The sequence below is a fragment of the Emys orbicularis genome, chromosome 17, assembly GCF_028017835.1.
Source record: "Emys orbicularis isolate rEmyOrb1 chromosome 17, rEmyOrb1.hap1, whole genome shotgun sequence".
Classification (NCBI taxonomy): domain Eukaryota; kingdom Metazoa; phylum Chordata; order Testudines; family Emydidae; genus Emys; species Emys orbicularis.
Genome location: NC_088699.1, coordinates 17,007,981 through 17,029,851, shown reverse-complemented (window position 1 = coordinate 17,029,851; position 21,871 = coordinate 17,007,981). Strand labels below are relative to the sequence as shown.

The window sequence follows — 21,871 nt, the reverse complement described above, 5'->3', positions numbered from 1 at the left end:
ACAAAGTCCCAAATATCGGGATTGCCCCAATAAAATTGGGACATCTAGTCACCCTAGTAGAGGGCAAGCTCAGAGCATGGGAGTGATGTTGTCTTTCCCTGTGCTCTGGGGACAGGCATCCAGAAGGCTGGCCTTTCGTAGCCAGCCACTTCCCCATACTGCTGGCCCCTTCAGGTCACCTCCACACTGCGGATGGACTGCCAGACATCTCTGGAGTAGTGTCATATAGAACAAGACTATTCAGAGTTACAGTGGTAAATAGTTTTTTTTAAAAATGAAATGGGTAGAAACCTTCATGCTTCAAGGGAGTAAGCCAACCTATAACTATTGGGGGTCAGGAGGAAACTTTCTTGAGGGCACTTTATTCCATAATTGCCTACTGCAGGGTTTCCTGCACCTGCCTCTAAAGCATCAATGGCTTGGATACTGGATTAGAGGGACCACTGGGGTCTGGCTGTTCTGATTTTCCTAGAATTGTGCTGATAATTAAGAGTTGAAACTGGATGCAGTGTTGTTGTAGCTGTTTGGTCCCAGGATGTTAGAGACACGAGGTGGGTGAGGTAATGTCTTTTATTGAGCCAACTTCTGTTGGTGAGAGAGACAAGCTTTTGAGCTTACACAGAGCTCTTCTTCAGGCCTCAAGAAGTGGTCTGTGTAAACTTCTCTCTCTCACCAACAGAAGTTGGTCCAATACAAGATATGGCCTCATCCACCCTGTTTTTCAAAATTTGAAAGGGCAAAGATTGGTTTTAGTTTGGCTATTGTGAACCTGTGTGCCTCTCCTGTTTAATATTTTACAGAGCCCCAAAGTCTGCTAGGGGCTTTATGGAAATCTTAGAAAGACACAGTCCCTGCTCTGAAGTTTGCGCCTCAAATTGTAGATGATAAACAGTCGGGGGGAATAGGACGAGGAAGGGCCATCTTTTCATCATGTGATCAGCGTGGTTACTCACTTTATGCTTGTGCTGGTTCAGATAATTATTTTATATACAAATAGTGCAGATGATGTAATGCACTCCCTTGGTATAGGCATGGTGGAAAATGAGGAACTGTTTTATGGAACCATTCACCCAGTCTTAACAAATAATAGCCCTGACTGTGAGATTGCTCTGCTAGCCCTGTTCAGGAGTCTGCTTCCTTTCAAACTCTCCTAATTATTTACTGCATTTAGATTATGGTAATTAGATTGTGTGACTGAAATGATGTAATTACTGTAGTTCTGCTGCCACAATTTTGTTAAGCAGGGATCTAAAACTGAGGCTGAATGAAGTCCTGCTAAGCTCTCCTCTCTCCTGGTGAGCACAATATCAGCTACAGGAAAGATAACAATCATCGTTTTAGCTTTCATAGACAAGTCAGTTGTTCTGAATATATGCGGCTGGGAGGAGTTAGTATGTGCTGGTGTATTGGCAGATGGAATTCCAGAATTTGTTTCCAACTCTGCAATTGACTTGATGTGTGTGAACTTAGGCAAGTCTGTATTCCATTCTGTGCCTCGGTTTCCCCGTCTGTAAAAAGAGGGTAATAATAGCTACCTCACAGAGATGTTGTGAGGCTTAATATAAACGGCATTTTGGTCCCTAGTTGACAAGCCCTGCAGAAGTGCAAAGAGTGCTGTGCTGAAGCTCTTTAGGGATGGACTTGGATATACACTGTAATAAAACTGCTTTGATCTTCCATGAATCCGGACACTTCAATAAAGGCTAAGCCAGTGTCTAAGGCCCATGATGCAGCAAAGCACTTAAGAATGTGCTTACGTGCTTTACTGAATCCAGGTCTGAAACAGGAATATAAATTGTGCTTTTAATTTTCACTTTATTACACATCCCTGTCAAGATATCTAAATAGATACATGTTACTGAGAGCACCCTGGATTATTAAAATTGAAAGAATCTTTACTGCACAATTTGTTGTTCCCGATTTATACTATTCATTTACTTTCTTGCACTTGTGGACCATAAAACTAGAATGGTTTGTTTTATTTTCGGTTTATAGTCCGTTTTACTTCAAGGTTCTCATGCACAAATCCAGTGCTGATAGTTTTGTTTTCCAGCTGGTAAATGTTTGAAGGTAATTAAACAAATAACATCTCCCCCCTCCAACCTCCTCTTTGTATTTGAAATATGTAATGAAAAGCCTGAAAATCTTGTTTTGCAAAACAATTTTAACAGAAAAGCTAGTTCTTGGACATAGCCTACTTGTCAGTATACCTTTAATGTGCTAGCTATTACCAGAATGGGAGAGAGATGGGCTTGAAAGTAATTTAAGGCATTTATAAAAACTTTTAAAAGAGAAAACATCTGAGGATGGGCAAATTTCAGAGCAGGGTTGAAAACCAGCATGGAAAACAGCTCAGGATCAGAAGTATATTCACAGCTTTGAGGAAATGGGCTGAGCCATCATGGGTCGTTGTGCTAACCATTTATTGCATTCCTTTGTTGGCCCTATCAGGTTCTGCAGAATTTAAGGGCCTAGTCCTCTAAAAACGTAACTTGAAGAATAGGGTCTGATTGTATGATACCCCTTCTCATTGGGTAGTACTGTATTCCATAGACAGTCCCATTGAAATTAATCGGGCTAATCACAGCGTTAAGGTACTGGTTAGTGTGAGTAGGGATATATCTCAGGCTGGCCCATAGAGTTTACTAAAGTGAGTTGCCTCAATGACCTTGATTGGATTATGCTCAGTAGCAAAATTTTGCATGATTGGGCCCTATTTTTTTTTTTTTTAGTTTAGATTATCCACGTGTGGCTAGATGCAGTGCTCTCTTCCTGAGTCTGCAAACAGACTGACACTATAGCTCTCAGAGGCGAGTGAGTTTCATTTACTGCAATGGCTGTCTGTTGGCTCTGAAGCCTGATGATCACTTAAGTGTCAGCGCTCAGAACTATTTCCCTGCTGATTGTCTTAGCAGAAACGTTACATTCTTCAGGGAGTACATTTAGCTGTAACAGAACTCGAGTAGAGCACCTTTGCTGGTTTTGTTTTTATTGCTCCGCTACGCCTGTGGCAAAGCTGGGAGCATCTTGGTTCGGGGGCTTTTTTGTTCTTTGGACTTTCCCGAAGTTGGCACCTGACCTGTCATGCCCATTACTTCGGAAAGAGCTGGAGGGAACGGCAGAGGCTGAGTGCTAGTGAGCGGGGAACCTGAGCAAGGTTTGCAGGTCGCTTCAGGTAAGCGCTCACAAGTCTGAGTGCTTGCTGGAACGATCTGAACCTCTTCCATTAGTGGACGTGGCACAAGGTGAAGAGCAAAGCACCTGTGGGTTCTAATCCTGCCACAGACAATGACTCGCTGTATGATACTGGGCAGGTCACAGCACAGTGGATTAAATTCAGCACTCATGGAAGTGGGAACAACTCCTGTTGACTTCAAAGGGAGCTTTACCCATCGATGCCAGGGGTGATTTGTGCTTTGTGCCTCGGATTCCTCTTCGGTAACAATAGGGGCGATAACACCTCTCTCTCTCTCTCACTGGGTTGATAAGATTTCATTCATATTCCTCGAATGGCAGGCTCTGGGCAGCACTGGATACAGTCGTGTTATTTGTTACTGTATAGTTTGCAAAATTGGGCTGGAAACTTCCTGGTAACCGGCTTTCTTGAGCGACTTCTGTTATTTCCCGTTCCTGGCTGGGTTGGCAGTGCCGTGAGAGTCTCGTGGTATTTCCATGTTTCCAATTCCAGCCCTGCTGAAATCAGTGAGCAGAGAGGCAGCTGCCAAAGTGAGGCTTCTTGGAGACTGGAATGAGTTTGCTTTCTTCCGAGTTAACCTTTTTGAAGCCAGAAGCCTAACCGCCAGAGCATCTGCCCGAGAACTCTTGTGGCTTTTGTGGTGCCTGACCTCCGGAAAGCTTCACTTTGCGTTTTGGCTGAAGGTTCAGGTTGGCTTTTATTTCATTTGAAGCACCTTGGCTCATCGCTAACACGCGGGTGCACACAGCACGTGGCCGGGGGTAGGGGGCGTGCACTGAAAAGCACAGTCTGAGATCTGAGTGTTACTGAGCAGCAAGGAGGTCTGAAAGTCCAGTGGGCTAACGGGGGAGGATGCCTGACTCGGTGTTTCTTAGGGCTCGTCTATGTGACGCATTAGTCCGAGCCAGCAGGGTGTAAGTCCTGGTGCGCACTAACGTGTTGTCGTGGTCAAAGACCCCCACGCAGTCATTTTAGTTCAAAGACTCATGCCTGAGGCCAGTTTATTGACATACAAACCAGTGCACTGGGGTGTAGTCCGGAGACCAACACCCCTAGCAACAGCTCACAGGCTCCTTTTATTCCATTAAACCACAAGCAGGGTACAAACAATACGTCATGAGTTAAGAAATTGGGGACCAATTATAAGCTGGGCATGGGGTGAACACGAGCTCGGGGGCAAATCACAGGCTGGGTTTGGGGTGATCACGAGCTGATCACGAGCTAGGAAGCAGGGGTTGGGGTCAATCTTCTCACCCCCCTCCCTACCCTCTGACCTAATTTCCGAGGAGTGGGTGTTTGTTTGGGTAGAAGGGCGCTTGGTGGTTTCCGCAGGGGTGGTGCTCGGCCCTAGCTTGGGTACATTTCTTAAGACTTGAACTATGTCATTTTCCGGGGGATTTCAGCAAAGGCTTAAGGGGGGGGCTAGTTTGCAGATAGCTGGACTATGGAAAATTGCAAATAGTTATAGCAGCAAGGATAATTAACTCTCTGCAAAACAATTTACAAATCACAAGCATCTTACGTTATTTCTGTAGCTTCTTACGTTATTTCCGTAGCTTGCGGTTATCATATTTCATCAGTTATGAACATATTTCATTAGTACTACTGCAGGGGGGGGGTTTATTCTCCCATTCCCTCCTCTGTTGCTGCTTTTGACTGGGCATAGCCTCACAAACTGATTTGAGCAGTTTGGTTCAGGCTTTTAGGCCTACCCCATTACCCACGAAAGTCCTCAGTATGGCAGATTTCTAGGGGAGATGTTTCAGGGTCTTCAGGCCCAGGATCTTGGTTATCGGAAAGAAGGCCACCCTGCTCTATTCCCCACAGTGTCGTGCACAAAGTGTCCGTGTGGTCCCTGTTGCTGCACACTAAAAGGTCCCTAGTGCACGTTAGTATAGTTCCATTTCAAACAGTACTACATTAATGTGCCCCAGGGAACTTTCAGTGCGCACCAGCAGCGTCCTCATGGACACAGTGCTCACTAGAATTTACACCCCTCTGCTGTGGACTAATGCACCATGTAGAGAAGCCGTTATTTTCCAAACTCCCACGTTACTTTTCTAGGCCTCTCCCTAATCTCCCCCATTAACCTGTTCTTTAATAAGGTCCAATTGCAACCTTTTCCCCCCTTCCTTGGACCCAGGCTGCAAGCAAGGCTGGTGACAGGGATTGTCCGACTTTGACCTTCCATACTTTGACCCCATTGGTAGCTTTCATTTGCATCGGTTGCATTAATTCCTGCTTGAACTCCATTTCATGCAAGTTGGGGCCTGCTAGATGCATTGCTGCTGCCTCTGTCCAGGCCTGGTACCCTGGAGGAAGGGCTTCAGGGGGAGGGGAATGAACTTGTCTCACTGCCTGTAACCATCTGCTGCTCTCCCGCTCCTCACCTGGTAGGGAAGTGGTGCAGGAAGTCACCCTTCGACATGCCTGAGTCCAGTAAAGGTACCAGTAAAGAAAGTTCCTTATTCTGGATTTCATCTAGCTCTGGGGTGATTATTATTAAGTTTCAGTCCCAGTGAAATGTGTGGATTTACAGCTGTTAGTGCGAGGACTGAGTTAGGCTTTTTGACTTCTTTGTTTTCTTATACTGAGACTAGTCCAGTTGGTCCCCTTACTTCTGAGTCTTGGCTGCATCTCTTACAAGCCGGATGCAAAGAGCCGCACAAAGGAAGCCATTTGCAGTGCACAACAACAGCAAGTTTGACTGTTCCTACAAAAGCCAGGAGCTATGCTACACGCCCTCGAGCGCCATCTACTAGTGCTTTATCTATTAACTCTTTGCATATAGTGAGCACTGCCCTAACACCACCAGGGAAAATCGATTCTCCATTTTTCATAGGAGTGATTTCCTCCCTGAGGAGAGGTGGAAAATGAGCTACCTTGGGCCTCATAGGCTCTTTGAGCATCTGCCAAGGTTCCTTCTGCTGCCCTTTATTACTGTTCGTGGTGCTACTTCTGCAAAGCAGCATACTCGCAGTGACTACCTACCCTAATATCCTTCCAACACTGCTCTGAGGTTGGCAGTAAGTAGTTTTATTTCTGACTCTCCTCCTGTGAATGGGGAAACAGACACAGGTGGGTTCTTAATAATACGCACAACGAGGCAGATACTGGGCTGAAACTGAATTGTTTATGAATAACTCCCCTCTTCAGCTGCAGAGGCGGGTCAGTGTTCCAGATGTGTAAGTAACCACTGTGGCTCCAGTCCTTGTCTGTGTCCTGTATAAATAGGTAACCTGAATGATGGTACTGGATCTTCTAGTTTTAATACACTTTCCTAGTAATCTGGCTTCACATCACACCAAGTCCTGTTTTCCTTCAATTTGCAGGCTCACCTTTGCACAAGCAGGGTCCCACCTCCACTGCCAGCACCGAGAAGCCAGGATCAAAGGTCACTGAGGTGGGCGATGACTTCCTGGGAGACTTCATGGTGGGCGAACGTGTCTGGGTGAACGGAGTGAAGCCAGGCGTGATCCAGTATCTTGGGGAGACCCAGTTTGCCCCCGGCCAGTGGGCAGGGGTTGTTCTGGATGACCCGGTGGGTAAGAATGACGGCTCCGTTGGTGGCGTACGTTACTTTGAGTGCCAGCCGCTGCAGGGGATTTTTACACGGCCCTCCAAGCTGACCCGCCAGCCCGTGGCGGAGGGCTCAGGCAGCGATGCCCATTCTGTGGAGTCCCTGACAACTCAGAACTTGTCGTTGCACTCAGGGACGGCTACGCCGCCTCTCTCCACTCGTGTCATCCCCCTGAGGGAGAGCGTCCTGAACAACACCATGAAAACCGGAAATGAATCTGGATCTAACCTGTCAGACAGCGGGTCAGTGAAAAAGGGCGATAAAGACTTACGGCTTGGAGATCGTGTCCTGGTGAGTCTGATATCCGTTCAATGGTCCCACTAGAATGGGCAGGTCCTGCTGTGAAGTGCTTGCAATCCAACTAGAGACAAGGGAAGGTAAGGACACAGCAAACAGGTAGTGAGAAACGGAGAACAAGCGTTACAAATACCAGACAATGAGATCACTTGATTTTGCAGGCATTAGGGGATTTTATAGACATTACATTATTTTGCACTCCTGGTTTATTCCCACGTGCAAGAACAGGGTGAGGGGCAGACAGCTGCGGGGAGGGGACGGGGGGTAGGAAGGTTTGGGAGAGAACAGGATGCTGGCAGGAGGTTGAGGGTGGGTGATGGGAAGGGGTGAGAGAAGGAGTGGAGGTGAGGAACAGGAGAGCAAACGAGGGCAGGGCTGCGAAATAGAGAGATGAAGAAGGTTTACTCTTTTCTAATCCAGGTGATACATTGAGAGCTGGTGAGGTTTGTGGTGCCTTTGCTGAATCTGCCCCCAAGGCTACCAGTTGTCTTGTCACATGTGGTCAAAGCTCTCACACAGCATTTGCCAGGAAGCTCTCAGAGCGAATGTTACTCCTTAGTGCCTCAGTTTCGGGGCCCTCAACTGGAGAGACCCGGTATCTCTTTTTCAAAGAGGCAGGGGACCCACAGCTCCTATTGACTTCTGCTCGATTTATGTTGGCTCAGCATGGCTGAAAATAAGGCACAAAGATTTCAGGTTGGACACCTGAAAGCAGTGGCCACTTTTCAAAAGGGTGGCCATAATTTTTGGAGGGCCATTCTTGTTTGCTCTCCCCTTGCTCTACAGGTGGTTGTAAGAGCCTCACCTGAGCACCTTCCTGCAGGGCGTTAAATAGCGTGACCCAGCATCTGTTACGTGAAGTTTGTCCTTCCTCCACTCCTTATTGTGAGAAGTGTGTGTTGATGTAGCGGGTTTACATTTTGGGGATTTTTTTTTTTTAAGAGTACCGCTGCTCTCTGTTTATATCTGAGAAGGCAGGTCGCAGAAGGCCGTACACTTGGAGCAAAAGTTGGTGAGGTTTATGACAGTCTTTAGTTCCTGTGGGAATTAATTCCAAAGTCTGGGACCAAACCTGAAGGCAGTACTGACTCCTGCACACACCAGCATTACTCCGGTGGTGGAAAGTTGCCTTTTGCCAGGGCAGTGGAGTTGCTGACCACAGTCCTCATTCTGGAGCTTAGGCAATTTTTTTAGGTCCCCTGGTATTGAGTGCCTTGAAGACAAAGCGTTGAGATCCTGAACTTACAGAACTAGACGTCTTGAACCAGACACAGCTTTAATCACCCTTGCTGAAATTTGACTAGCCCAATGGTATGTTCCAACAGTCGCGTAATAAATTGGCAGGATCGCTGGTCACCAGCTACTCCCATAGGCAGGCCGAATGGATTCTCCAGCTAGTTTATTTTTGTTCTGTATGTCTACAATTGAAAATCCAACATCTTTAAATCTAAAAAAGCTCAGTTGGGCTAAAAGTGGTCGTTTGTCGTTCTAGGTTAAACCAGTTGCATCATGGTAATAAGCACTTTGCTTTAATAGATGCCTAAAGGGGGAAAGAATAAAATGAAATCAACAGTATTGATTCTAGTGAGTTTGAATGTTATGGTTCATTTTAACTCTGGAAACAGGGCTTACTTGTTTCCTTGGGCAGCGGGGAGGGGAAATAAGCATTTACCATGATACCAAACGTCAGGAAGAATTAGTCAATGGAACACGAAATCTTCTGTAACTGTATCCCCTTGCAACGCTACTAGAATCAAAAGATAAAGGTAATTTTAACAGACAAACATGACAGGTTCCAAAGTGGTTGGTCGGGGTAAGTCCTAGGCAATCTCTTTACCATTTTAAAGTTTCTGCTACTGCTTTCGAGCTGTCTGCTTTTTCTACCTTTTGACACCTGGTTGCTATGGTGATGGTTGCACTAGACAAGCTAGATAGACAGATCTGCTCGGGCAATAGTACAGTAGCATCCAACGTTTTCAGTTCTCCGCTAAGCTGGTATAGACCATTTCAGGGTGGGTAGGAGGATGAATCTGGAAAAATTGACTTCAGGACTTAGCTAGGAACAATGCTCCCAAGTGCCTAGTGAGTAGGGGCTAAACATCTTTCTAAGCCAGTGTTGATTTCTGACCTGAAAAGGCTTGTCTGCAGAAGAGCTGGGTGAGCTATTCATAGCAAATGATTTATTAGATAAACAGAGCCCTCTTTGCTGTGTACAAATTATATCTGCCAGCAGTCATTGTATTTCTTAATTGGTTCGTCATTCACAATGACACGCTGATGTTTTATGCAAACGTAGCTCAGATATGAGTCGCTTGTGGACTACTCGCTGCAGCTACGGGCTTTGAGTATTGGCTGGTCACTTTAAGTGCTCACCTAAGTCGTTTGGCATTATTTATGCTTCCCAAGTGGCTGGTTGAAATTTTTATAGATCAGAGAAGAAGCTATTGAGGAAGGAACAGTCCTGCACTGGATTTATTAAAAAAGGGGCGGGAGAGACTGGACTAAGTCAATGGGGCTGCCTAAGTCCCCAGTTCAGAACAGCCCTGGTGCACACGCTTAAGTCCATTCCTATTCCGTACAGCACAGAAGCATGTGCGTGCATCTCATTAACTTCATGTGCTTAAGTGCTGTCCTACATAGGAATGCTTTCCTGAGCAAGGGCCTAAGGCCGGGTCTATCTAGAAACGTTGCCAGTATTTATGTCTGTCGGGGTGTGACTTTGATTATTTTTTTTTTGATGTTTTTACACCAGCAAACACCCTAGTGGAGGCGCAGTTATACCAGCCTAAAAGTGCTTTTGCCAGCATAGCTGATTTTGCTCTGGGAATCAGTATAAGTTCTATTGACAAAAATACTGGTATAAGCTGCAGTTACACTAGGTGGGTTTGCTGGCATAGCTATACCAATATAGCTCCAGCAAACCTTTTCTAGTGTAGACCTGGCCTAACTCATTTTCAAGTTGGCCATGTGAACACTGGCACAAATCCAGTTTTGCACAAGTATTCAGAAGACTTTAGCTGTCTGTGATCATTCTTCTGGGTTGAAAACAATTCCCTTGTAACTGAGTTGCAAATACCACTGAAGTAAATGTGCAGATTTTTATCCAACCAAATCTCTGCCCATACTTTTTTTTTTTTAAATACAGCATTCACCTGTATTTCTGTTTCTGCCATTTCTCTTGTAGTTCAGACCTTGCCAGAAAAGGCTTCTTTTACCAGTCATCTCAGTTCTCATTCTCTCTCCTTCTGCATCACTATCTTATTTTAACATCGTTTGAAAAGAATTTCACAATGCCTTTGTATTGGCTGCTTCAGTAGCCCCTTGATTTGCTTTCCCTTGAGTTGATCTCTTTCTGTCTTGTATTTAGTCTCTCAAATACCTGCCATAAAGACCTGGCTGTTGATCCCAAGTGGTTTGCAATTCATCTTCCCAAACTAGTTCTTCTGAGACCTGCATACTGCCCTCCATCCATATTAACATCAATGGAAGTTCCCTGACGCTCATCAAGAGCAAAGTATGGTCCTTAATCTTAGCAATTAGTAACGGAATAGCCTTGGTAAGTCATCTAGGCTATGCCCCTGCCCATGCGGGATGGTTGTCTCCCCAGTACCTGCTAGAGAACTGGGAAGTTGCAGAAACTCCAGTTAAGTGAGTGTATCATAGGCTGTTTGGCGAGGGCCTGCTCTTGTAGGAATTCCCTTCCAGTACTCAGCACCTCCTCCTCATTAGATCAGGACTGACAGTGCAAACTCATCAAGTGTTTTGAGCAGTCCAGAGACGTCCCTGTCTGATGGGTCACTCCGTGTGAAACCACGCTGACGTCTTTCCCCGGCTGCAGAAGCTGATGTTCCCCCACCCCCTGAGAACTTTTGGCAGAATTCTCCCGTGTAGTCACCAATCACGATGGCCTGGCCCCTGCTGCCTGGCTTGCCTGCATCAGCGTAGGAGGCGCAACGAGCAGGATGCATGGCTCTGACTCACTGCTGTCTGCACCCGCTCAATCAACTACTTTGTGTTTTTTTAAAAAAAATACAAGTTGGGGGCTGGCGGTATTTATTTATTTTTGAGAGACTAGAAACTGAATTCCCCAGGACCCTGGTGCTCAGTGCATGTCTGCTCAGACCACCGGGCTGGCAATTTTTTACTCACTGCAGTCGAACTAACACAGCAGTTCCTCTGATAGCAGCATTTGGGAGAGTTTATCCCAACTTGAGAACTATTCTGTTTGTGTTCAGTGGTCTCCCAGAGCAGAAACCTCCCCTAAGCCCTCTGCTAGGGATAACCTCCCACTTTGGGAATTCCCCAGCAGGCACTGAGGAAGTGGACCCAGTTCCTTTGCCTCTCTCCCCACAGCTTCTTGGAGACCGTAGCCTGCTGGTATGAATGAGAGAGCAGCTCCCAATCCATGCCAACGCTGGGGTTGGGGCAGAGAATCGTGGAGCTGTAAAAGGCTCCCTGAAAGGCCACGCACGGGCACATCTAAACGAAAGCTGGGCGCAGCAGAGAATCTGCCCCAAGGATTTTAAAATGTGTTGCAGCCAAATGTTAAGCGACTGTCACTGTAAATATGCTTTCAAAACTAGAAATAGGCTCAGATACCAGAAAACTGCTGGCCTGTCCAGTCACTTTTTTTTTTTCCGATTTAAAAAGTTCATTACTTAAAATATTTTTTTAAAACAATACTTAATCGGGGAGAAAACGTGATGGTGGGTGCTCGAATCCAAAGCGTGGGAAATGGAACGCTGACGCTATTGTGGTCCCAGAAGTAAAGACGAGAAGAAGCTGACTTTTAAAAGCAGCGCAAGAAACGGCATTTAAATCCCGCTGACGTTGTGGCGGAAAACGGCCGCTCAGGAAATTCGGTGCTGCGATTGACTTGCCCTCCTTAATTCACACCACATGTGTCTGCCTCTCCTTTCCTCCCTCCCCCCCTTGCGAATGAATGATGCAGTGTGTCTCTGCCTGGTCCTGTGGCAATGGTAGCTGAAGGGAGGGAAAAGCTCCCACCTTAAAGGGACACCATGAGGTTGCTGGGTCAAAAAGCAAAGGCTTCTAGACAGTGGCCCATATGGAAAAATTTACCTTCATGAGTTTTATCCTTCTTGATCCTTCCCCCTCTCCCCCCCCCAATCCCCAAAGACAAACGGTTCCCGTTGTGGAACTAAAAAACAGACCAGAGAATTTTTTTAATGACTTTCAGACCAACAGATCTTATAAGGTGGGTTTAAAAATAACAAACCTTTGATCTACAACAACTGTGGTCTTTCTAAACTCTGGTCTGGACACTGGTATATAGTGCAGACTTTTATTGTTTAGTTACCCTGTCCTCCTCCTTCATGCCAGTCTTGCTTCATTCACCTCTTGTGGCCTACCTAGAAGCTCTTTGGCATAGTCTCTGTGATGTACTATATTTGTACAGCACCTAGCACAATGGGACCCCTCCTGGTTGAGGCCTTTAGGTGATGATGGAATATAAATGATTAATAAAAACTGTATCACCCACCCACCCTCAAGAGCAAGGGAGAAATACTCTGAGATTTTTTGGGAGGAGGTTTCAGTCAGGGGCGGCTGTAGCTTTTTTGCTGCCCCAAGCAGGCAGCCAGGGGGCTTCCGTGAACCCGCCGCCCAATTGCTGCCGAATCCGCGGGACCGGTGGACCTCCCGCAGGCGTGCCATGGAAGGCTGCCTGACTGCCGCCCTCGCAGGGACCGGCAGGACGCCCCCCGCAGCTTGACGCCCCAGGCATGCGCTTGGAGTGCTGGTGCCTGGAGCCGCCGCTGGTTTCAGTGAAGCTATTATCCTAAAAAGCAGAAGCTATAGAATAAGCATGAGCTGTGATTTAGTCTTATGCAGACTCTGTATTCCAGTGGCTCCTAGAGGTCTGAATGAGGCTTGAGCTCCCTGCTGCGCTGTGTAGACACAGGCCTAGAAAGAAATGGTCTCTGAAATGCTTGCAGTTTAGGCTGAGATGCAAGAGAGAAATGACAGGAGGGGAGGGTGAGGATAAACAGCAGTGAGATCGTGGGGTTCTATCGTCCAGTGATGTGTCCTTGGTTCAGCAGGTATCTCTGCTGTTGCAGAGTGCAAAATGCAACTAATTATGTTTTGTATTGAAACATGAAAAGGAATCGTAATTGGAAATAAGCATTCGGAATAAACCTGCATGCCTCAACTGCTGTAAGTAAATCTCTCCGGTCATTCATTCTACCGATTAATACGACAGTACTTACCTGACTTTATTTCCCGTGTCTATGCTTTTCTGGAGGATGCTGTGGATCTTGTCATTTGGGAAGTGGCTGGGGGCAGCTGGACTCCATGGAAGGCTTTTCAAGTAGAGGAGAGTATGTATTTTGTGTAAATGCTCTGTCAACAGAGCCGGGGAAGGTGGTGTAGGGTCCTCTGTCGGATTGACACCTCACTGCTGTAAGCTCTAAAACTCTGCATATGCTCCTGGAGTTCTGTTTGTCTCCCTCTGGCTTTTCTTTAACTTCACTGGGAATCCGTTGTGTCCCAAAGCCATTTTCGCTTTTCAGTGACCTTATGTTCATCTGTGTCTATATTCGAAACCCCCTTCAGACACACTTCAGCAGCTGGGCAAAGGGTTGGCATGGACTTTTCCACAAGGAAAATGAGATCATATTTGCCTTTGGCGATTGCAAACCGTGTGTTTCCCGCAGATGTAAGAATGACATTCATGTTCTAAAGCCAACGTTGTAGAACTCTTCTCCTGCTGTCGTGCAAATTATTGCTGAGTAGTTAAAACTTACTTTAGCTAGACCAGAGCTTCCCAAAGTATTGTCTGTGGAGCACTCAGGGTATGCCTACACTGCCGTTAGACACCTGCAGCTGACTTGGGCTCATGGGACTTGGGCGAAGGGGCTGTTTAATTGAGGTGTAAATGTTTGGGCTCAGGCTGCAGCCCATACTCTGGGACCCCCGTCAGGGTCCTTCAGCCCAGGCTCCAACCCGAGCCCAATTGACTACATCACAATTAAACATCCCCTGAGCCTGAGTCAGCTGGTACAGGCCAGCCACGAGTTTTTAATTGCAGTGTAGACATACCGTAACTGGTGGTCATCAGAGAAGAATTGGCTTCTCGCATGGTGCTGGCTTCACCCCATTTTCCAGCGGAGAGAAACAGAACAGACAGGAGTGGGGAGAGGAAGTGAAGAGCTAGAGCAGACAATGTGATTAACTGGACAAAACAACTCCTTTAAAAATCGTTAAGAATACATGAAATACTCTCACTGTCCCATGTACGCAACTGGTGTAGCTGCCGCAGGGAAATGATGTGACTGCAAATGGGAGGGGAGATCTATTAAGATGCAGTCGCTGCTTTGGAAAATGGGGCCCCCCGTAGTTTGATGTCCAGGTAAATGAAATGATGGTGTGGTGAACAAGGCAATGGACTGGCAGTCAGGAGAATTGCTTCTAGGCCTGGTTCTACCACAGACAACTTTGGTGGCCTTGGGAAAATCACTTGCGTTAACACTTTCAAAAATGGCAGCTGATGTTTGGGTGCCCGACCCAAGCCACCTTGGGCGTGACCTCTTGTAGGTGCTAAGCACTCTCATCTCTCATTGGCTGCATTTGCAGTTGTGGATGCTCAGTACCCCTGCATATCCGCAGTTTCTCAAGTTGGGCCCCCAGAATGAGCGAATCTTTGTCGGATGGGCGAAGCATAACGCATCGTTAGGAGAACATCTCAAGGTTGCCCTTGCTTTGCAAAGAAGTCCTGACTCGCCACTATGTTACAATTGGCTTCAGTGGAGTTACACTTGTGTGAAACCAGAGTAATGTCGTGCAGAACTGGGGCCTGTGACATGTGGTCATTAAAGATTTCACAACAAGTTTTTAGGAGAAAAGAGTTAACTTGGGTGTCTTGGCCACATTTCCACCTTCTTTGTGCCTATGAAGAAAATCTCTCTGTGTTTTTCATTTGGAGAAATTAATTTGGAGGAGCACAGGGGGATCAAAATGTGTGTTACTTTGCTGACACATGAGGGTGTTCTACCCCAGAAAAGGCTGTTTTTTCAGGGGCAAGTGACTTTTCCCTATGTCTGTCTATTAAAAAAAAAAATAAGGGGGAAAAAGCACTCTATAGAGGTATTGTTACCTTTAATCTTCCTCTCGAACCCTAACCAGGAGTGTGGTCTTTATTTAGCACTGAAATACGGAACCATAAATACAAAGCTGGGGTTGTACAAAGCAGCACCTAATGGAAAACTTCTTGACGCTGCAAATAAGCAGATGAGCAACTGATCTTATATATTATATATTATTCTATAGGTCCAAAAATCTATGCTTTAGCTAGAACTCACTGTAGATGAAAAATGTTAGATAATGTAATGAGTCTTAGTGCCAAAAAGGTGAAAGTATAAAATGAGAGCGAGAGAGAGAATAAGCTGAGCTGGATATCTACGCCTGGTGGAAACAGACTCTGGGTTCGCCCCTTTGAGAAGGATTTTTGATTAGATTCTTCTCTCTGATGCGCATTGCAAATTATTTCTTTCTGTCTGCTGTATATGCAACCCCTAGCTCCTGGCAAACTACAGAGGTGTCTCATGAATAAACTAATCAAATTCATTTGATTCATTTTTTTTTTAAAGATATAAACTCAATCTGGCAGCCTGAAGCTGAAATGGGCCTTTTACCACCCGAGTCTAAATAATTTGAATTAATAGCTCACACATAACGAGAACTACAACCTAAACCTCTCCAATGGAGCAGTGAGGTTGCTACTTTCTCTGCAGCCATATGTTGGCCTTGAATTACTTAGCAGCGCCTGAGCCCCTTGGAGTTCAGCTGCAGGAAAATGGTAGTGGAGCAAATTCTGCCCTTCTCTTTCTTAGCCAGTCGGCCAAGTTCATCCAAATGGCCGTGGGCTTACAGGAGGGGAGGTGCTCCAAGAGAAGGTTTCGCAGAGGGCAGTAAGGAAGTGCCTTTCCTGGGCTTGTATCAGTCTCGGAAGGGAGACCCCTCACGTTCTTTGCTTCCACCGAGGTACTTAGTGCTTTCAGAGAAGACGTAATAAATATTTCATCACCTTCTTGCAAATCAGTCCAGGGGAGAGCTACAATCTGTCTGGGCCGGCGAATGTAACAATGTGGTCGGCTCTAAGACCCTATATAGAAATGTGGGCATGTTCTGCTGAGTCACCTTAAAATCTCTGCGGTAAGACTTGAGGTAACTGTTGCATAGCTCCAACCACAGTATAACTGCGTGGGTGCCTCTCGTAGGGACAGAAGGAAGTAGGAAAGAAGAGGCCGTCCTGGAGGGGACTGTAGGGGCAGCTGAACTCAGGGAAGTAGCTTAGGTTGAGGTCAGTGTTGATTTTCAGTAGCCAATAAGACCAAACCTCAGGTGGGGTGGGGGGTGAACTCGGACCCCAACTCAGAGCCTGTGCTCTTGGAGCATGAAGTAGGCACCCAGCCTGCTCCGAGCATGTGATGGTGTGGATGGAAATGCATGTTGGGGAGGCTCTGTAGGAGCCCCCCCTGCCCCCCATCCTTAATGGATACCTATAACCTATAGCCTGCTGTAATGGTTAAAGCAAGGGACATGTAAGGATTGGCAGGACTTGAACCTGGGCCTGCAGGGCTATCAGGCAACGATGCAGATCCCTAACTAGCTGCCAAAACTGCCCTGCTTCTAGAACAGGAGTACTTGTGGCACCTTAGAGACTAACAAATTTATTTGAGCTGCTTCTCTGTTCCTGAGCTCCCCGTATTGACCTTGGCTCAGACTTAGATTCTGACTCCCAATCAACCCCTGGAACCATAACACGGACCCAGATACAGTATTGATCCTCAGTCTGATTCCTGACTGTCTCCTTCTCTCACCCTCGGCTTAACTCCTGACTCTGACTCCGGCTTGACCCTCATCTTGACTCTTGACCATGATATTGGCTCTGATCCCCGGCTTCAGTTCTGGAATCCCAAACTCCTGCCACTAGTTCTGCCTACCTTTGCCCAGGATCCTGACAGAACAGAGATTCAAGACATCTGTGTTCTGTCCCTGGCTCTGCCACTGACTTATGTGACCTTGGGCAAGTCACTTAGCCGCTCTCTGGCTCAGGTTCCCCATTTTAAAAGGAGGGTGATAATATTGTGAGGCTTAACTCGTACATCTTTGAAGCAAGGAATTCCTGAAGTGGAAGGTACCATTCCCTCTTCTCTTTCTCCCTCTTTTCTCACACTGTCTGGCCCAAAGCAGACTCCAACCCCCCCCCCCACCCCCCACCATGGGGTTTAAAGGAAAACGGCTTGCTAGCCCAGTGTAGACAAGATGTAACAATTCTGAAAGTCCTAGGGTACGTCTACACAGCAGCTGGGAGTGAGCCTCGCAGCCCGGGTTGACAGCCAGGCACTAGCTTCACTCAAGCCAGCATGCTAAAAATAGCAGTGTGGACGTTATGGCGTGGGGCACGCGTGGAGATTGGAGCCAGGGGGTCAGGTGGGCTTGTACTCAGATGTCCAGCCTGTTTAGCACATTAGCTTCCCTTCCCTCCCCCCAAATGCCCCACATGTGGTTCCCCTCTTTCTGGCCACGCCCCTGCCCCACATTACCATGAAAGATGGTAGAGGGGGGCTCTCAGCTGGTGAACTAGTGAGGTTGGTCAGCTGAGGGGACTGTCAGCTCTGACCCCTGTCAAAGATGCATAGCTGCCAGAGTTGACTGCACACTAGTTGTGCCAGTCTGTTGTGCCTACAATGGCGTACAAGCGTCTGAATGATAATGAGTTGGACTCAGGGCTTAACCCTATAAATGATCAGATTAACTCCACCGGTTGTTGTCTGGCAGATGATCAGCCGTGGCCAATTTATGCGTGAACAACAGGCACATTCCAGTGAGTGAGAGACACTTACAATTGATTGGTCTCTAGTGTAGACAAGGCCCAAGTTGCTACAGAACTAGTGGACTGAAGCCTATATGTTGCCTAGCCCAAAAACAAAGCCCTGGCTGGATTATGGAGGTCCCTGGATAACAGACAAGGATAGGCAGCTTCTTTGGATGCTGAATGTTGTATGATGGGGAGTTACGGAGTCATGGCCATTGACAGGAGAGACAGGAAAACCCCAACCCCTTAGGTCTGTTAGTCTAGTGCAGTGGTTCTCAACCAGGAGTCCGGGGCCCCCTGCGGGGCTGCGAGCAGGTTTCAGGGGATCTGCCAAAATAAACCAGAGAGGAGGGCCGGCGTTAGACTCGTCGGGGCCCAGGACAGAAAGCCGAAGCCCGAGCCCGGCCGCCTGGGGCTGAAGCCGAATCCTGGGCAATTTAGCTTGGCAGGGCTTCCTGTGGCATGGGGACCCTGGGCATTTGCCTGGCTTGCTACCCGCCCCCTAATGCCGGCCCTGGCTTTTAATCTACTGGATATGCAGGAAACCAGTTGTTGTGGCACAGGTGGGCTGTGGAGTTTTTATAGCATGTGGGGTGGCCTCAGAAAGCAAAAGTTGAGAACTCCTGGTCTAGTGGTCCTTCTATGGTCCCAAATGTGGCTTTCTTGCTGTTGTCACACAGAAATAATAATCCCAAACCAACCCTCCTGCCCTCATTTCAAATCAACCCTTTGGAGGCCTTCTCGGTGTGCACGCATGCCCTCATAAGCATTCATTTAGCTGGCATGCTGGCAAATACTAGTGTTCTGCTTGCAATATATATCATTAAAGAGGAGTTGTAAGTGGCCTTCAGCAGATAGGACTGTATTATTAACATGGACAGCCTTTATAACATGGACAGCCTTTATAACAGAGACAGCCTCCTAAGGAGAAGCAGTAATTCTAGGGTTTCCTCTTGCATTGGATCCTGAAAAGATTATTTTCTCATTGCTGCTCGAGAGATGTGTGCAAATGTCTCTTGCATCGGCTGCATTAATGGAACTTGTATCTCTGCAAATCCAGCTGCGCTGGGGTGCTGGGTGGAGACTCCCGACTGAGGTTTTGGTAAAAACCTTTACAGCTTCATTGGGGACAATCCATTTTCTCTGTCCTGTATTTCTGGTCCTGTGCATTCCTTTGACCCTCACTTCCCTATTGGTTTGGATGGTGACCTGACTTGACTTGATATGAATAACCTTTTTTATTTTGTTTTAAACAAACTATTCATGGCACCTACGTCACCACATGAGAAGAGACACGTATTGCACCTTAAAACCATGCTGCCAGCTACTCTGCAGTGAGTGACTAATGACCTTGTGCCAAACCGGGACATAGCCAGTCGGGCTCTCTTTTTCCTATGTGTGTCTGTCTCCCTGTTTTTGAAGATCATGTTTTCTCTCTTTCCCATGCATTCTGTAGCATCTGGAACAAAACTCCCCAGGCACTGGCCAAAAAAATGCCCTCTGTAATTTAATGCTTGTGTAACACAGTTCCCCACCATGAATGCTTAGCACTGCTGGAGGCTGGGATCTTCAGCACCAAAGTGCAGGCTTCTACCACTTGAGCTACAGAAAAGTAACTCTGCTGTCTGTTAGTAGTAGTAGACTCCTTATCCTCTATGTGGATGAACCACTAATGGAAGAGGTGTCACACAGTCAGCATGTTAGAATGGCAGTCATGTACTTCATGTACAATGGTAATCATTCCTACTTCAGCCTTCCAAATGACAGCAGTACTCTGCAGCCTTGGAGAGTGCTCAGGGTTACTGTAAAAGGAGTGAGTCGGGATTGGTAGAGTAGCTACCAAAATGTTTTAATCAGGCAGTGCAATCTCTGTCTGTCAGTTTAGAGAGGGGTGCTGAGAGCAGGGCCTGTAGGCATAGGGCGAATGGAGCGGATGTAAGGAGAGAAATGGTGAAGAAGAGGGAAAATCGGAGAAAAGAGCAAATGAAGACTAGAGAGAGGAGGCTGGAAACAGGCATGACTCATGCTTCTGTAGCTGCCAGGTTGAAACACTGTCTAGTCCTAATCAGCCAAAGTTGTTTAAACAATACGTTAGAAACTCTAATGAGGATGGTGGGATGGTGTCTGGAAGGATAAAGATCATTGACTTTTCAGCCTTGGGATAGTGGTTTGACTCCATTTTTCTCCTTTACATTACATGTTTTATGCCTTCCTTATTGAAAGTGACACAGTAGGTGTCTTTGGCTTCACACATCTTCCTTTGCTCTGCCATCTCTCAGAATGAGATGCAAGATTGATCTACTCCTCTGGCTTCACTTTGTCATAGGGTTTGAGCTAAATGCTTTCTCCTGAAGTGCTTAGAGAGCGTCAAGATTGGGGAAAGGGCAGGATTGGGAAGATACTGGTCAGTGAATGACTTTTAAGCAGATCTAGAGGGTGAGTCTGAAGTCAAACTTCCCCACAGATTACAGGTGTTTGGATCAGAGGCAGTTTTAGTTCATCCTGACGATGCCCCTTTCTTGGGTCAGAGGGGGGTGGGTAGTGATGGGCGAAACGGTTTGTCCTGGATGTTTTTCCTGAAGCTGAAAGGCCTGGAGGACTAGAACTGGTCTAAAAAAAATTTTAAAATCATAGCTGTTTCCATTTTGCAGGGTTCAAATCTGACCTCTTCCTCCCTCTTTTTTGCAAAAAATAATAATTACTAGTGATTTTTATTGAAACAATAATCCAAGTTTCTCATTTACTGAAAACCCATTTTCTTTTTTGTGATATTTTTGATGATAATCTCAATTTAAAATTTTAATTAAAAATTTTGGAACATGACCAAGTGGGGTTGGTTGGTTGTTTTTTTTGTGGGAAATTTTTCATTTTCTAAAAAGGCCAAAATTAATGGTGGTGGTGGTGGTTGTTTTTAAATTTTCAGCAGACTCTATGAGCACAGTCCCTGAGTTGGGGTGGGTGGTAGCGTTTGCTTTGTCTTTGCTTCTTAGAGTAACCATGACTTAAACTAGCAGGGAATACTGGGCGTCTCTCCAGATTGGCAATGCTGCTACACATCCTTTCTCTAGGTTGCCAGTTCGAATCCCATCCAGCTCAGGTAGTCCTTCCCATTCATGGCTCTGTGTGTATGTATTGTTTCCAATTACAAATGACACTAATTTAGCACCTGAAGAATGAACTATGCACTCCTTTCAGAACAGACATGCTGAAATGGGGGGACAGTATGGGGTAGGGAAGCTACTTGTTGAATAAATAGATTTACTCTGCAGAGAGATTAGTCCAGCACATTTCACTAATCTATGGCGTTGCATGTACTACCCAAGTCCCATGGTGCAGCAATGCAGAGGTGTTAGAGGTGAATAAAAACATGCTTTGGAGACAGGAGCTGCAGCTCGGGAGTGCATTGTCCAGCTTCTGGTTTCATAAGGAGGAAAATCACAAATATGGTTTCCTTAGAAACCATGCCCCTAGTGACCTTGGCAACACCAACAGCCTGTTGCTGTCCTCCAGACGTTAGTCTGCTGATAGTGGCCAAAGTGGCGATGCTAAAGCCAGGTCAGACTTGGCTTTTTCCCACCTATAGGTTGTGGAGTATTTTATAAAAGCAGACGTGTACTGAAGAGGAAATCGAGGCACCATGAGCTGAAGTGACTTGCTCATGGATACAGGACAAGCCAATAGCAGAGCTGGGGGGAAAAACTCCGGAGTCTTGTATACGTCTCTCATGCCCTATCCATCGGATCTCTCTGGCTGCCTCCATACAATTGCTGCTGCCTTTGTTTTTCCTGGGCAGCCCTACTACTCTCATTCCAAGGTGATAAAGCTGGGAGCTCATTTGAGTGCTTGATGGAAATGAATGCCTACATTTTGATTAAACCATTCAGCTCATGGACTGATGCAACCTGCCAGCTGGCTTTTTTTTTTAAAATACTTATTTTAGCAGCATTAGCAGATTATC

At 46.5% G+C, this 21,871-nt stretch overlaps 1 protein-coding gene across 1 annotated transcript in view; it reads left to right on the top strand.

Annotated features, from left to right (window-relative positions):
• CLIP2 (CAP-Gly domain containing linker protein 2) overlaps positions 1-21,871 on the top strand; it is a 97,448-nt gene that overhangs the window by 30,452 nt on the left and 45,125 nt on the right. The window contains exon 2 of the mRNA XM_065418514.1: positions 6,529-7,067. Coding sequence (XP_065274586.1) covers positions 6,529-7,067 — 539 coding nt within the window. The remainder of the gene's footprint in view (positions 1-6,528; positions 7,068-21,871) is intronic.